The sequence below is a fragment of the Polistes fuscatus genome, unplaced genomic scaffold (genome assembly GCF_010416935.1).
Source record: "Polistes fuscatus isolate 324 unplaced genomic scaffold, CU_Pfus_HIC Scaffold4, whole genome shotgun sequence".
In the NCBI taxonomy this organism is placed as follows: domain Eukaryota; kingdom Metazoa; phylum Arthropoda; class Insecta; order Hymenoptera; family Vespidae; genus Polistes; species Polistes fuscatus.
This window is the reverse complement of record NW_025113118.1, coordinates 3,574,979-3,587,736: the sequence shown is the minus strand read 5'-3', so window position 1 is coordinate 3,587,736 and position 12,758 is coordinate 3,574,979. Positions and strand designations below refer to the sequence as shown.

Here is a 12,758-nt window from a genome sequence, read left to right as displayed (position 1 = left end):
CTAAACAAAACGAAAAGAAATTGAACAGAAAATAATATTTTCCTGACTTATTTTCTAATACGAATAATTTCATAATCTATAAATAAATCGTGAAATATAGATCCTTTTTTTTCTTTTATTACTCAATTGTTCCACTCGATCTAATTAATTTTTTTTATTGGCACAATTGATTGAAAAATCTATTCGTCAATTTTATTTTTAAATATATTTACACGATGCTACTACGATATCATTCCGATAATATAGCCGATTAAAACTGTTGAGAATAATTTATATACGTTCCGAAATCGGGGGGAGGAGATTTTTCGGATTGTTATTTTTAATCGACGAGAATAATACTTTAACTCGTAATAATAGTTTAATAAAGAGTAACACTTTTTCTATAGACAATTGCCGAACTTCGAGTACTAAAGTCAAACCAAAAATAAACTCACCCCCCATTCTCACATCCCCCCTGTTTAAACGAGTTTAGTTAAGAAAATGAAACTTTCCTTAAAATAGAGACACCAAACTATCGGGAAAACTTCGATCGTGTATTCTTACTCGATACGACGTTGAAAGTCATGATTAGATTTAAAAAAAAAAAGTAAAAGAAAAAAATCAATTAACGTAATTACTTATCCTTCATTCGTTAAACATACAACGTTTAATATACAATTTTAATTATTTTTCATATAATAAAAAATAAATTTTTTTGTTTATTTATCTTATATAATAAAAATATATTGAATATAATAAAATTAAAACAAAATACATATATATATATAACAATATATATATATATATCATTACACAATTCTAGTTTATCGTGAAGAATATAACATCGCGAAGAGATAGGAAAATTGTTGAAATTTTTAACCTAAGTGATCAGTATCCTTCAATTTTCAACAACGTTACATTGAAAGTACGTAAATGATTAATCGATCCTTTTTGCCTTTGAACGTGACAGGAAGGGGGTTGGAGGGATATCGAAAAATTTTTTCTTTTTCTCTTCTTCTATCTCGAACTAACCGATTCTCCAAGTTTTTCGTTTCCGTTTGAAGTGAGAAAAAAAGATTTAAAAAAAAGAAAAAGAAAAAGGAAGTAGGAAAACCGACGACAAAAAGTTTTTTTTTTCGTTTGCTAGCGATTTTCTCTCACTGTCTGTCTGTCTTTCTGTCTGTCTGTCTATCTGTCTTCTTCGTAAACTCGACACGTTGGCCGAGATTTTCTGGAATTTCCTCGACAGCCAGCAGAATAGGTGTTGGTTTCCCCCCCTACCCTCCCTCCTGCGCCCCCTGAACGTTTCTTCTTGTATCCGGAGTGTCGTAACGATCGAGGCGAAAACGTAAAGCGAAAGAGGAAAGGAAAATATCGGAAAAACACGTTCCGAGTGTACTTTGACTATGCACAATTCTTCTTGGTGGAGGAAAAGCTCGACTAGGTAGGAAAAAAAAAAAAGAAAAAGAAAAAAAGGAAACTCATCGATGTTGGTCTCGACACCCACTACTATCGAGACCCAATACTAACACACACCTATAACATCTATACTCAACGTCAATAATACTAAACTTGCCACCGAGTGGTTGGTGGTGGTGGTGGTGGTGGTACACTTCTTTCCTTCGACTTGTCGATCCTAATCACCACGTTTCGTGTCTGTCTGTCTGTCTGTCTTTCTGTCTGTTATTCACTCTTCTTCGAGAAAACTTAGGCCACCTATATATATATACTTTTTCACTCAACCTTTTCTTCTTTCAACTTGGATGCTAGACCACCACATTTTCTTGGCCATTTTCTTTCTACTCAAACTTTCTATTTATTTATTTATTTATTTGAGATTATTTATTTGGGATTGTCTTTTTTGGTTTTCTTTTCCTTTTTAGACACGTTGGATAAAATATTTAATTGACATTTATTTTTGTCGTTGTTGTGGTTATTTCATTTTTCCTAACCTCTTTATACTACGGAGCCATTAAAGTTTCTCACGATTCGAGTCGTGTTTTCTCTACTTTTTTTCTTTTGTCTTCTTTCGTATATTTGTAAGTAGAATTTTTGTCAATTAACTTTTTTCTTTTCTAATCGAATCAAATTATCGACGTTTCGTTATTTTATTAGACCGATTGAATAAAATATTTAATCAAAAGATGTTTTTTTATTACGGACGCCATTTTAAAAATAGCTTTCGGGAATGAAAGTCATTTTTGTGCAACTTATGTTCTCACTTTATTTTCATTGTATAAATTAAACGAAAATATTCGCGCGTTATTTATTTCGTTAAAAAACTTATTTCATTAATATACATAACTATGTCCAAAAAAAGGAAAAGAAAAAAATCGCGGTAATTAGAAAGTACGAAATTCATTTTGAAACTTTACGTACAACATGCACACACACGTACACACACGCTTCGTTCGTTCGTGAACGAACGTGTGAAAATTCGATAATTCGCATAGCAACGTTTCGCGTTTGAAAAACGATCGATATCATGCAATCGGGTGAAAAAAGTAGTCAAATAAAAAAAAAAGCCTTGTCCTCGTTGAAAGAACAACGGGGTTGGTGGGTACGAGGGGTAAAAGAGATGGGTAAGGAACTTCTTTTAGTTCTTCACGTTTCTTAGATTATATTCCTTTACTGGTATAGCCCAAAATGTTCCTTCAGATTGACGTTAGTTTAAAAATGTTTTCGATAGTTGTAAGAAAATCAAAAAAAGAAGAAGAAGAAGAAAAAGTTTATCGATGGGTTGAGAGGTTTCGTTGAAGACAAAAAGCTTTAAAAGCATTTCGCGTCGAAGTTCTCACCTAAAATGAAATTTTCGTTAAAGCTTATCCCCTCCACTTTCCCCAGCCCCGACCACCTGGTATCTAACGGAGAACAAATACGATGTAGTGGGAGGAAGAAAGATATATGACTGGTTATTTTAAAGTCGAAGAAGCATGTGGATTTCGTACGGGTCTTTCTCTGTCTGTTATCAGAGTCTCCCCCGGAAACTCGTCAAAGAGAACGAGCCAATCGTCGGAACGGCGAAGTGGTAGACAGCAATGGATGATAACTATGGAGGATAGCATGCGCCACGGAAACGCGGTTACCACCCAGACAACTCTTGTGAGTACTACACCCCTTTTCTATTATCCTTTGATCCTTAAAATGATATCAAACATTTTTGTGGGGACAAACAAAAAAACAAATCTGATATCGTCCGGTAGCCAAAATAAATCGACTTTCTTTTTTAGGGGTGGGGGTGGTAGTGGTGGGAACATAATATTTATTTGACAATAAACGGGTGAAACGATTAGTTTGATTTGATAAAATGTTGCTAAAGAAAAGAAAAAAAGTTGATTAGAAAATTGTTCAATGATAAATTAAAGAAAAATCGATAAGATAGTAATTACCATCCCCCCACGTGTTAACTAAACTGAACAAATAAAAATATATATATATATATATATAAAAAGAAATAAATGATAACCTATACGATCACAGAAATAAATAAAATATTAACAACGTGTTTTTTGTTTATAATTCATACAGCCGAAGACCCGACATCGAAGACCGTACGGATGGGAGAACGGTAACGCAGATATGGGTAGAACGAAACGAGAACCACCAAGTTCTAGCCCGCCAAGTAAATTTGCGAGTCTACCGTACGATACCAAGGTGTCGTTCAATTGGATACCACCTAGGACTAATCCATGTACCATCGAGAAACACCGTGAAGTTAGGCGTCGTTCGTCCGAGGAGGATCTGGAGAGGGATCGTCGTCGTAAAAATCCTGACAAGGATCGGACGTCACATTTGCGAAAACAGAGGCAAAACGAGATCATGAAATCAAGCAGCGTGGAAGATAGATTACTGATGAATCATAATCACAGTCATAGTCACAATCGTATTCATAATCGTAGAGGTTTAGGAGGAGGAGGAGGAGGTGGTGGAGGTGGAGGAATAGGACTAGGACTAGGACTAGGGGGTGGTGGTGGTGGTGGAGGAGGAGAAGGTAGCAGCAGTAACGGTGGTGGTAGCAATGGCGGTGATGCAAGTGGCGGTGATGCCAGTGGCGCAGGGCTCGAAGAAATCGGTCAAAGACGACGTAGAAACGATTCGGACTCGAGCGAGGGCAGATTTTCACGTAACTCAGAATCCGAAAGATCGTCGATACCACGTTCGAGTTCGGTAAGCGTCGAGAGGTTCTCGATGAGAGCCAACTGCGACTCATCGGACTTTTCCAGGGCGAATTCGACCTCGAACGAAAGATTCCACTCGGATTTCTCGATAGCCGTGGCAAGTGCCAGCTCGAATGATCACGTTTCCATACCAACCTCCGATCCATTCTCCATCAGGAATCTCGACTTTGTTTCGTTTTCATTGCCACGTGCCGAATCCAGCGAAAGATTTTCCGGTCGCACGTCCGACAGATGTTCGGAGGAACGTTACTCCGACATGTTCTCCACGAGAAATTCCGATTTCTCAACAAGAAATTCAACCGACTTTCGTACTCAATCCGAAGAGGAAAGATTTTCCGACGATTCCTTGGAAGAGCTCTTACCACCACCACCGCCCATCAGTAAGAGACACTCGATCGCTTGGGAAGTGTCCTTAGAAGACGATCCTCTTTACGCCCCTGGTAGCACCAAAGTTGTCGGTAGGAGACGTCGAAAGAGCAGCGACGTTTCCAGTAAGTCACTTACTTTTATTCACGATTTTATTATTCAAGTTAAACGCTTAACCTTTTAATTAGGGAAATTCAATGTAATAATAATAACAATTGTCAATTATTCTTAGTAAGCTTTTAACAAGGTTCAGAGATATTTTGTATTTTATATTATTTAATTGTCAAACTTTTTGGAACAATGAAAAATCGTTTAAACAATAATATATTTTATCGGATGAAAAATAATCGAAGCAAACGATGTAAATGTAATTTATATAACGTGAGTCATATATTCGAAGTAACATAATAACACTCGTGAATCCGTACTTAAAAGGCTAAGCACGTTAGTGTTGTTGTTAACTCATCGATTAGAAGATAATTACCTTTATCTTGTTTTATTTAATCTTATTGCCATCTATTTTTGAAAAAAAACAAAAAAGAAGAAAATGTTTCAACGATAACGATTTTTCTTGCAGGCGTTGGATCGGCATCCAAACTACGTGACTTTGACGATTGGCAAGATCCAAGGCTCTCGACTACGGACGACGATTTGATATCACCTTACTCGGATTCCTCGACGAATGATCTCGATCAAATTCGTCCACAGGATTTGAGCAAAAACGGGACGTACGTTATACGACGTGGTCGTAAAAAGGAACGAAAAGTTTTGCCAAAGAGCGCTGCCACCAAGACGAAAAGTTTGTCGTTCGAAAAAGCTGAGGAAAATCGATTTTCGGACGTGAAACGATACTCGACAACGTTCGACAATATTAAAAGTCTTTTGAAGGATAATAACAAAATGATGGAGGCTGGTAAAAAAAGAAGATCGTCGGAAGAGAAATCGGAAGATTTGGACGAATTACCGAACGAGTTTGCCGACAACGTACCACCACCGGATCTGATCAGAGTCGTTTCCTTACCGATAACCAACAACAACGATAATAATAATAATAACAATAGCAACGACGACGACGACGACGACGACGAAGAAGAAGAAGACGAAGACGACGAAAATGACGAAGAAGAAGAAGAAGAGGAGGAGGACGAGGACGAGGAGGAAGAAGAAAACGATCGTGCTGGACCTAAAAATCTTGGCATAAAAATTAATTCTGAGGAAACGTCGGTAGGACAAAAATTGTTTGGAAAAATGAAAAAGGAACGTCATCAACAACAAAAACAAAAACAACAACAACAACAGTTGAGCGAAATTTCACGGGAAAGGTTACCGTTGAATAATTTTTCTATCAGCACCAGCAACAAAGATACGAGCAAGGATTTTGGTATCGATCGAGAATGCAACGGTGGTATACCACTTTCAATTTCTGCATCGAAAGCATTGGATATCGGTAAGCCGATCGATTTTCTTCTGGAGGAAAGATCGAAAAAATTGACGAGTACTACTAGCAGCGAAAGATTGTCATCGAAAATACCGGTCAATCTTTTGATCGAGGATCAAATAGTGAAAAAGGCATTGAACGAAAATCGTAGACAATTGGAAAAGGTCAGCGATGCCATCAAGGAGATTGAAAACGTTAAGAACAGCGAGTCTTATTCCGAAAGCAAACGATGGAAAAATGGCGACGTTAGGGCATCCTCGAGGAGGAACAGTTACGAGAACGATTCGATCGAACGAGCAAATCGAAAAACTTTGGGCAGCCCTTACGAGCCGAGAAATAGGAAACAACAGAGTTCAGATTCGGAAACTTCGAAGACCAGCTCGGAGAGCGATTTCGATCGACGAAAAGCTAATGGGACGGACATTTACGCGTCTGGTAGAAGATTGAGACAAAATGGTTTAGAATGTCATAAAAATAATCAGAAACAAATCGAGCATGTGATAGATGCTATATTGGAGGACTCAAAAAATCCTGACTTTCAGGTAGGATACTTTTGACACGGTAAATAAGATACGAAATGTATCTTGCGTTTTTTCCTAGTTGATTTATTTATATTTAATCGTTCACACGCACACACATGAACGAGTAAATATAATCTTAGAATTAATCCAAACGTTGAAAAGAAGTAATCATCGATATGATATAAATAATGCGTCACATCTTTTTATCGATACGAATTCAACGAGAAGTAGACTTTGATTTTGTTTGTAATGTAATAGAAAAAATAATGTATAATTAGAATGAACCAAAAGTTCGTGGAGTTTATTATTATGTTAATTCGGATAGCATAATTTTTTCCAAGTCAATAAAATGACTTTATATGAAAGTGAAATATTAATCATTAAAAAACGCACGAACTTTTGTATTCATCACTCTAATAACAAAAAATCGTCAGACAGTTTATAAACGAACGATTAGAAAAATAATATAAAAGCAATATGTTTAAAACGTTCTGCGACAGGTAAGCGTCGAAGTGCTCGAGTTTCCACCATTGCCACCGTCACCTGTCGAGGAAGCGGACGAGGAAAGTTCGGATGTTGGACAAAACGCAGTAATCAGTAGTACCAGATCAAAGAGTCATAGTAGTAACAGAACAATGGAGTACAGGCCTAGAGTGCCGCCTCATCGCAGCCAAGTGATCGATACCAAAGATCATCAAACCTCGCTCAATACGAGATCGATGGATGCCGGATTTTCACGTGGCAGACGTACACCGACAGCCAGTAATTCTAGAAGAGAGGTACATCATCACTCTTCATCATATTCCTATTTATTTGATTTTCCATTGCCTTTTATTACAACGAATCAAAAGTTCTTCGCACGTTTGTTGTATTAAAACTTTACTTTGAAACTGCACCACAAATTGTTTTTGTAAAATATTTACTTTGGTAATATCAATTAAACAGAAAAATACTGTTCACGAACTTTTGGTTCATCCTGATAAATATTTTGAACGATCGTTCGTCGGGAATGCGACGAGTAATTTCTTTAGAAATCAAGATCGGTCGAACGATGGCGAAAAGAGAGGAAAAAAAAAGAGGAGAAAGTAGTATACCCAAACTAAAAGCCAACGAAACGGAAAGAGAGAGAGAGAAAATTCAATGTCAAGGCAAATGAGAGAAGGTCGAACCTAGGGACCAAACCTAGCGTGACTTTGGCCAAAATGTCGGCTGGATGCCGGCCAACTTTGTACCATTAGCAAAACGTAATATTCGACTTTATTTCATCCTATTCTTTTTCTAATAAATTCTCTCTCTTGGTCATGGTGAATCATACCAATGAGAAAGAGAGAGAGAGAGAGAGAAAGAAAGAGAGAGAGCATTACCGAGAAAAAGGACACGTAATTTCATGAAAACTAATCGCACGTCTGACTCGTAAAAGAACAAAAAAAATATATCCTCGTATCTAATCTCTCGTTCGTTTACGTTTTGATCTTTTTTCTTTTTTTTTTTATTTATTTATATCTTCTCGCGCGCAACACTCTCTCTCTTGTAAAATAATAGATAAGAATATAGATTTTTCATCAAATATTATTTATCGTTTGACGTTTTAAATCATTCCTTCGATGAAAATGATATAATATCGTAAACTTCGTCGTTTTCATTACTAGTTTTTTATTTTCTTTTTTTTTCTTCTTGCACGAAACCAACCGTTGAATTAACTTTCGTAAAATCGCGATCGAGAATTCAAACGAAATTTGTGGGAAATGAACTATGAAGTACGATCGATGGACAATGGGACCTTTCAAAAAGAAAAAGAAAAAACAACCCAGGAATCGAGAAAGAAAAGTCTGATCTCCAAGTCTGATAATCGAAGATGGAAAATGATAAACGTGTCTAAGCATTGTGCAGACAGTTAGATGAAAGAAAATTATTGCGAAATAGATAAAAATAATTATAATACAATAATAATTATTATTATTATTAAGAGTAATAAATAAATCTTTTCCTTCTCGAAAAATTACCCCGTTGATTGATAATCTTAAAAAAAAGTTAAGAATTCGCATTAATTTCATCTCATTAAATTCCAACTTAATTTGCTGTCTCAACGTTCGACCTTGGTTTCGTCATAATTCTTTAATTATGCTAATTAAATATTCGACGAGACGATCGTTAATTAAATAACATCTGCGACCAACCAACCAACCAACCAATCAACTGACTTAGAAGAAGCGTAAAAATTTGTGAAACAAATATGAAAATATGTGAATGATAATAAGACGTCGTCGTACGGGGTTAGCAAAAACGTTTTTTTTCTCCCCAACACACTAATAAAAGAATTCAAAGAAGAACCAAGATTAATATCGTTTATTTATGATATTCGTCTCGTTATTGGAAAGAAAATAAGAAAAAAAAGAAAATAACAATTACCGTCGACCAATTACGCGTCGTGTCGTTTGAAAAACAAAACAAAAAGAAACCAGAAATAATTTTCCCCTAGGGGATGGGGAATAGGGGGAAATTCGAATAAGAAAAACGTTGCATCGTCTTCTGCGTCACTTAACATAATCGATATTAATATAAACCGTTTTTCTTATTAAATAAATTCAGCAATAGAAATGGAATATATTCACGATCGGGTTGACAGATATCTTCGATTAATTCAGATGCAGAAAAACGAGCCTCCAGATATGAATTGTGAATTCTCACGCGGTAATAATTCGTTGGAAATTATTTATTTCTGTAAAAAAGAAAACAAAACAACAACCCCTCGTTGCTCGAAATCCATTTTCCAAAGGGGCGGGGAGGGTGGGGATTGGTCTCCGAAAACTCATTCGACATTCGTTTCATAATAAACGATTAGAGAATGATATAGAAGATTACGAATGGTCTGAAAGATACGATTGGCACTCATCTCCGAGATGACATCTTCTCTCTTTTTTTCTTTTTTTTTTTGGTTTAATAATCCTAGCAACGAGAAAAAGAAAGGGAGGAATCGGTAGTTCTGGAGTAGCAGAATGCTCGGTAAAAAAAAAAGAAAAAGGTAAGGGGGGGTTGGGTAAAAGGGATAGAAGCATCAATCGAGAATGCGAATAGTAGTTACGCATCTATGGGGTGCAATAGAAGAGAACAGTAACAGTGCACTCGTTTTTCCTCTTCTGGCTGGTATTGTCCTCGCAAATATTGGCAATTTTTTTTCAACGATCACATCTCTCCTCTCGAAAACGAACGCACGAGCGAGTCCTCTTCGCGCAGACGCGTTTTGCGATCGGAAACGAAACGTTCGAGATCGGTCGAGCGAAATGAAAGTTTCGAGTTGTTCTCGAAATTTCCAATCGATAGGCAAAGGGAAAAAAAAAGGAAGATGGCGATGATTGTAGCGATAATAACACAGAAATATGGAAGAACGAAAATAGAAAAAAGGCTGCGGTCGTCTGGTTTGGTTTCAGGTACCGGTGGAAAGAAGGACACTGCCAACGGATTTGCCTGGACCCTCGTCGAGACGTCGACCATTCGCTAAGAGAAATTCACCCTCGACGGATGGGGGGGGATGCATTTCGAGCGTTTCTGGTGTCAATGGCGGTGTCAACGGGGCTACCGTTGCTCATGGCAGTGCCAATGGGGGTGGTGGTGGTGTCAATGGTGGAGCTAACAGCGGAACCGCGACTAACGTCGTTGCAGCAGCCAGTGGTGGTGGAGGAACGGGCATGCAAACTTCTTGCTCGTTACCGGAAACTCCTGTCTTTGCCAGGGGCAGCGATATTCCAAGGACTCCTCAGCATGCTGGGGGGAATCAAGCGCAAACCCGCAGGCAACCCGGTTGGTACGCACCGACTACAGCAACCACTGGGGGGTAAGAAAGAAAAGATTTATATTCTAAAAGAAATAAATAAATCAATGAAAGAAAACAAATGGTGCGATATTAATTGCACACACAACAGGTATCGAAGGAACAATCCTGGTCTGGAACAGGCGATTATTGGAACGGAATTGCTCCGACTGGCTGGTGGGCCCAATCGTGGATGGTACCCAACGAGAAAAGCCAATCAACCGCGGCCAGCTTCTATCGAACATCTCGAACGGCTTAACAACGCTTACGACGCTAGATTACCAACCGGCACTGATCAGAGGAAACCGTTAACCCTGCCGACGAACATCACGCCCAACAAATACTTCGGCCAAAGTAAGCACAGCTCCGCGTCCAGCACTCGCGAGGCGCTACGGAGGGTCACTAGCTTGCTCATCAAGAAAGGTAAGCGCGGGAAAAGAGCGCGGGGATTCGCACCGTTAAACGGAACGTGAGAGGATATATTATAATTAACAAAAAAAACAACCTCCCGTTTCAACAACAACTACTAGGCTCACTCCGAGTGGAAGAACCCTTGATGCGATATGTCCAAAGAAAAAAAACCACCCCTTCTGAAGGGTTTCCTCACGATCCTTTTCTATCCAACCTCGACGCGGCACTCTAATTTTTTTCTTTTGTTTTTCAAAATTACGCTCTTGTGGTTTAACAAAAATTGTGTTAATTAATAATTATAATTTTATTATCGTCTTTTTTGTTTTTTTTTTTGAGAAGACTATAAAGGAAATCGGAGAGAGATGTTTCATTTTGTTACGATTTATTTTATAATGTATATAATATTTTGATTAAAATTGGCGTTGATTTTGAATACGTTTGAAAAATTACTAGCACATTTGGTGATATCGTAAAAAATTAACCAGATTTCTTCGAGGTAAAAATCGACAAGATTTTTGGACATGGAAGGATCAACGGAAGGATCAGAAGAGCGAGTTGTTGCGAAAAAAAAGGACAACTTTGGAAACGACGGTCAATCGTCTCTGCTCTTTATTCTGAATTTCTTTCTTCTTTTTCTTTTTTTTTTTTTTCTTTTTTTTTCTTTTTTCAATCTTCCAGCTTAACCACTTACGCTGACAATTTTTTTTTAACAACGCACGAAACCAACGTGTGTGTTGGGTTGAATTTAGAACGAGTTAAATAATTAAAATAGTGTTTATAAAATTAATCATACTACTGCTGACTATTAATAAAATCTTATCGATAACATAAGAATATTAAACAACGTGACGATAATACGCGTCATCGATAATTTAAATTTCTGCGTGTTAGCAGAATACTCAACATAAATGATAAATTACGTCATAACAGCGCAAGTGGTCGAGGAAAAAAGAAAAGAAATTTCGTTTTAATATATATATATTTTAATTATTAATACGTGCTCGTAAAATACCACTTAAAACAAGTCTCTACGTTTTATGTTCTCTTCTTTCTTTTCTTCTGGTTCAATATTCGTTATCTTAATTTTTCGCATCAAAATTTATGAAATAAAAGCACAATGTAAACTATTAAAACACACGTTAAGAGATACTTTTGTAATTTTAATTTCACGAGTAGAAAGAATTTCTCTTTCTGCAAATATTTTAATTAACAATTTACGTAAAAGATTTACTACGTAAATCCTTTACATTTTCTTGTACAATTTAATTAAGAGCAGAAGATGACGAGGACCGTCATAAAAGCCGAGTTAACTTGCATCGGGTTTTTCTAACGGATTGAATCTTTGAAACCCCGTAACGTTTGATAAGTAAAACTTATGAAATACTTTTCTGACTTTTCTCTCCTGTGTGACCTTTCGTGGCAATCGACAGCCACTACTTTGGAACTAGCTATCCGACACTCTAGGTAGATATGGAATGCTTGCCTGTTAAAAGATTTTTTCCTTCTTTTCTTTTTCTTCTTTTCTTTTCATGTTTCAAAATTTTACCTTGACCTCGTATGGACGTCTCTTAACCGGTGCTACTCTTTCTAATCTTGCAATTTCATTTCTTATTCGATCATAATATAATTGTCGATATTTGAACGAAAATGTTCTAACATCTCTTCTGAATTTTTCATTTTTTGTAATTTTTTAATTCGGCAAAATACACCGTTTAAAAGACTGTTATATGTGTGTATACGTGCTGGCGTGTGTATGTAAATAAACGTAGCAACAGTGCATGCAATTTATACAAATTTTTATAATACAATGTATTCTCGTTCTATTTTTTCGGTATTTTTGTACTATCTACAAACAATAATTTCGATACACATTTTTAAGATATATACTTATTTTTTTGTGCGCCTGTTTTTATTGAAATTGCAAATTTTTGTTAAAAAACAAAATGGCGTCATTTGATGGAACGGGAAATTGTTCGAAAAATACAAGTGTATAGTAAATTACAGCACGATATTATCGACCGAGCGAATAAGAGGATCGATATTAACTTTTAAATTTC

The 12,758-nt window shown here is 36.7% G+C and overlaps 1 protein-coding gene across 1 annotated transcript in view; it reads left to right on the top strand.

Annotated features, from left to right (window-relative positions):
- The window catches only part of LOC122520572 (AF4/FMR2 family member lilli), a 77,785-nt gene that overhangs the window by 51,144 nt on the left and 13,883 nt on the right, over window positions 1–12,758 (top strand). Inside the window, exons 7-12 of the mRNA XM_043640672.1 lie at window positions 2,952–3,081; window positions 3,508–4,648; window positions 5,101–6,503; window positions 6,983–7,261; window positions 9,911–10,314; window positions 10,403–10,713. Of these exons, the coding sequence (XP_043496607.1) occupies window positions 2,952–3,081; window positions 3,508–4,648; window positions 5,101–6,503; window positions 6,983–7,261; window positions 9,911–10,314; window positions 10,403–10,713 (3,668 nt within the window). The remainder of the gene's footprint in view (window positions 1–2,951; window positions 3,082–3,507; window positions 4,649–5,100; window positions 6,504–6,982; window positions 7,262–9,910; window positions 10,315–10,402; window positions 10,714–12,758) is intronic.